This window comes from Pistacia vera, unplaced genomic scaffold (assembly GCF_008641045.1).
Source record: "Pistacia vera cultivar Batoury unplaced genomic scaffold, PisVer_v2 Contig381, whole genome shotgun sequence".
Classification (NCBI taxonomy): domain Eukaryota; kingdom Viridiplantae; phylum Streptophyta; class Magnoliopsida; order Sapindales; family Anacardiaceae; genus Pistacia; species Pistacia vera.
The window spans coordinates 27,447-31,821 of NW_022196203.1; the positions used below are offsets into that span (position 1 = coordinate 27,447).

At 36.3% G+C, this 4,375-nt stretch overlaps 1 protein-coding gene across 1 annotated transcript; it reads left to right on the forward strand.

The window, feature by feature from the left end:
- Nucleotides 1-800: 800 nt before the first annotated feature.
- Nucleotides 801-2,671, forward strand: LOC116140818 (3-ketoacyl-CoA synthase 20-like). Its single transcript, XM_031426396.1, has 2 exons — nt 801-1,547; nt 1,889-2,671. Exons 1-2 carry the CDS (start codon nt 801-803, stop codon nt 2,669-2,671), a joined length of 1,530 nt encoding a protein of 509 aa, XP_031282256.1.
- The last annotated feature ends 1,704 nt before the right edge of the window (nt 2,672-4,375 follow it).

The window sequence follows — 4,375 nt, forward strand, 5'->3', positions numbered from 1 at the left end:
CAAGACATACAAAGATGGAGAAATACTTTGTTTATAAAGATAAATAATGAAGCTCAAATCTATGTCTAGCTCTCATCTGCCTAGCCTCCTCTTATTGTGAAGAGAGGTCCTCATTTATACACATTTTAGGTCAATGTAATGAGTGATTCTGCAAGTGGTCATGACACGTGAGGACCATTCCTTAATTCTTATCTTTTTATTTTGATAAAGTTGGGATAAGTGTGTGGTTCTCATCCACTCATAGACAAAACTTGAATCTATAGGGTTGTTGAAAGCCGTATCTCTCTGGTCTTGGGGCGATGTGGCAACTCCTGGATGACACAAAGCCTTTCTGAACCCTGATTAGTTGGTGCTGACATCAATGCAATTTTTTAGGCATAGCAATATACATTGTAAAACAGTACAGTTAGATAAACTTGTTAGTTAAATATACCCAATTTCTTCTGGGTTTGATGATGTTTTTATGATGGTTATGGGGGCGCATTAAAAACTTCAGCAGGGTAGTTGCTCACTGATTTCTCCGCTATAAATTCCCATACCGGCTAATATGCATATGCTTTCAAGCCACTACTATCTCGCTTATTTCTTCAACTTTGAGATTGTGGTGTAGACGTGGAGTCTCTATATACTGCTACTAACTTGCTAAAACTCTCGCTTGTGTTTTATCTTGCTTTCGCTTCAGGTATTATATTGCTTTAACTTGGATTCTCTGTTCATTTTTACTTCCAAATTACTAAATACAATCTACGTTTTCTGAGAGACTGTTATTTTTATTGTTTTTGTAGCCTAGCTAGCTAGAAATGGCAAGTGAAAAGGAACGAAATGTGGATGACAATGATCAAGTATGTCAAAGAAGGAATTTCTTGCTATCCGTCAGACTCAAATACGTTAAGACTGGTTACCACTTTTTAATCTCCAACTCTCTATATCTACTGCTTATTTTGGTCCTGTGTATTGTCTTGAGTCATCTGTCAACACTAACCATTGATGAAGTCCTTCAGCTCTGGAACAACCACGTAGTGACTATAGTCGTGTCTTGTGTTACTTGCGTTTTAATATTTATCATTTACATGATGACCCGTCCGAGAAAAGTTTACTTGGTGAACTTTGCATGTTATAAGCCTGAACCAGCACGGATGTGCAGTAAAGAACATTTCTTGAAATTATCTGCACGAACTGGGAAATATACAGAATCAAGTTTAGCTTTTAAAAAGAAAATCCTTGAGAGATCAGGGGTCGGGCAGAGGACTTACGGGCCGAAAGCCTTGATGGAGATCCCTCAAACCCAGTCTTTGGTGGAGGCTAGGAAGGAGACAGAAACTATCATATTTGGAGCAATTGACGAGCTCTTTGCAAAAACTGGAGTGAATCCTAGAGAGATAAGTATTCTGGTGGTGAATAGTAGCTTGTTTAATCCAATACCATCTTTATCAGCCATGGTAGTGAACCGCTACAAGCTGAGAGGGAATATTTTGAGCTATAATCTAGGTGGTATGGGCTGCAGTGCAGGACTTATTTCTATTGACCTCGCCAAACAACTTTTACAGGTTTATTGCTTTCTGCCATATTTATGTAAAATCTATATACCAATCAATGCAGCATGTCACATAACGTCATAACCTTTATTTTTATTTTTATTTTTTTTCTCAATAATTCTAAACCAACATGTAAATGAATTATTCGAGAGGTTCGGTTTCAATTTTTTCAAATATATATGTGCTCTTCTTTTGTTAATTCTTGTAATTAGTTAATATTATTTTCTTTTATGTTTAAGTTCGGTCGATATTTTAATAAATAAGAAAAGATGTACTATGTACCGAGAAGATGTTTGGTTTTTATTTTAAGGACTTAAATCTAACGTACAACATCATTAATTTGATTGTAATAGGTGCACCCCAACTCCTGTGCTCTAGTTATGAGCACAGAAAACATCACTAAGAACTGGTATCCTGGCAATGACCGATCGATGCTTGTCACAAACTGCTTATTTCGACTGGGTGGTGCTGCCATCCTCCTATCCAACCGATCATCGGATCGCAGTCGCTCCAAGTATCAACTACTTCACACCCTTCGCACCCACAGAGGTGCAGATGATAGATGTTATAAATGTGTCTTGCAGCAAGAGGATGAGGCCCAACAAATTGGAGTCTCACTCTCAAAAGACCTTATGGCTGTTGCCGGGGAAGCTCTTCAAACTAATATCACTAAACTTGGGCCATTAGTTCTTCCAATGTCAGAGCAACTTCTATTCGTTGCAACTGTAGTCGTTAAAAAACTTTTTAAAATGAAGATTAAGTCATACATTCCCGATTTCAAGTTGGCTTTCGAACATTTCTGTATTCATGCAGGAGGAAGAGGAGTGTTAGATGAATTAGAGAAAAGCCTTGATCTCAGTGAATGGCATATGGAGCCTTCAAGAATGACTCTTTACAGGTTTGGGAATACTTCCAGTAGTTCTTTGTGGTATGAACTGGCTTATTCTGAGGCCATGGGGAGGATGAAGAAAGGTGATCGAACGTGGCAGATTGCATTTGGTTCAGGATTCAAGTGTAACAGCGCGGTGTGGAGGGCATTGAAGACCATCAAACCAAGCAAGGAGAAAAATCCATGGATGGATGAAGTTGATATGTTTCCTGTTCTAGTACCGAAATTTGCATCAATTTCTTTCTAAATTAATTACTCTAGTTTCTTCTATCTCAGAGGGGGATAGTGTGTGCCAACTACTTTTAATATTATGTCTACTTTGTGTGTGTAAAGACCATATGGTTGAATTTGATATTTAAGTTCATGAGATATTAAATAGGGACCATGTGCAAAGTGTAGAGAGAGAAGATATCTTCAACTAAATCTATCTCACTGCTTCATGTTCAATCGTCAAACTCTTTAATGAATCTTAGGTTTTTTTGTTTTTTTTTTTAATTTAAAATTCATTTATAGATCCTACAATAGAGAAAGATATATACCTGAAATTGATATAAATTTTTTTCTGTTCAAGCACCAAAAGTTGCACAATATATAGGAGGAACTAGGAAGAGTTATGTCAGATGAACTTGAGAAAAACTTTGCACTCATTAAATGGCATGTGGTGGAGCCTCCAAGAATTAATGACTCTTTCATATTTTGGGAACACTAGTTCAAGAATGGCTCACTGTGTCCCTTTTTGTGTTTAAGACTAAATACATACATAGTCATAGTTGGTTAGAAGCAAGAAAATGTGGTCTTTGTCTTTTCTTCTGAGAGAGAAAGTCCTTATGCTTTAATTTGAAGTGCCTTTGATTAATAACATGCATAGATTAGATAAGAGTCCATGTGCTATGTTGTTTCCAAGCTATACATATATGGCATACAATTAATTACACGATTAATACTAAACTAATCTTGAACTAGATGGATTTCTTTGAACCAATATTATCATTAGTTAGTAAATTATGTACATAGTAAAACAGTACTAGTTAGATAAATTTATTATTTAAATATATCTAATTCTTTTGATTGGATTAGGGTCCTCATTTAATCTGAAATTTTTTGAAGTACTTTTAAAGATTTTATGATATATATATATGCCTAAAAAATCAAGGCTGATGTTAGCCTACGTCAGCAAGCACCAATTAGAGTTTAGGAAGACTTTGCACCATCCAGGAGCTGCCACATTGCTCCATGACAAAAAGAATATGACTATCACCAACTTAGCAGATTCAGGTTTTATCTATGAGTGATTGAGGACCACATATCTGTCCAAGCCCCAGATAATTTGAGGATATTTCCTAAGTTATCAGCCAATGGGAGGCAAAGAAGGACTTGCACGACACCTACCCACTTGTAGATTTGTAATCATTACCTTGAAGTCCTCTACTATAAATAGAGGACTCCCTCTCTCATTTTCAGGATGCTGATACTGAACTCTTATTTTGATTGTAATATTTATTTTTAGAGCAAAGATAACTTACAAGAAAGAGACTGACTTGATATTCTCTCCAAATAATCAGTTATTGTACCTCTTTTTGTTGTTTGCTATACGCGACCTCTTGTACTCTCTCATATATAAAAGAAATAGTGGACGTAAGATTTGCTTTAAGCATTCGAACCACTTTAAAAATCATATCTCTCATTTATTATTTAGTCTTTGTATCTGATTATAATAGTTCACATGTAATTTCTAAGAACAGCTAAGCACTTTGAACGTGTGAGTCGTTGGTGTCAAAATCAAGCATCAACAATTTGGCGCTAGAAGGAGGGCTTGATTTTATATCTGCTCTTCATTCAGAATCTTTGATCAATCAGTTCTACTTGTGAACAAATGGCTCGTGGTCTTGAAATCGAGCGAACTAGCACCAACAATGAGGAAATCCCCCGGGTACAAGATGTTACTTCTCTC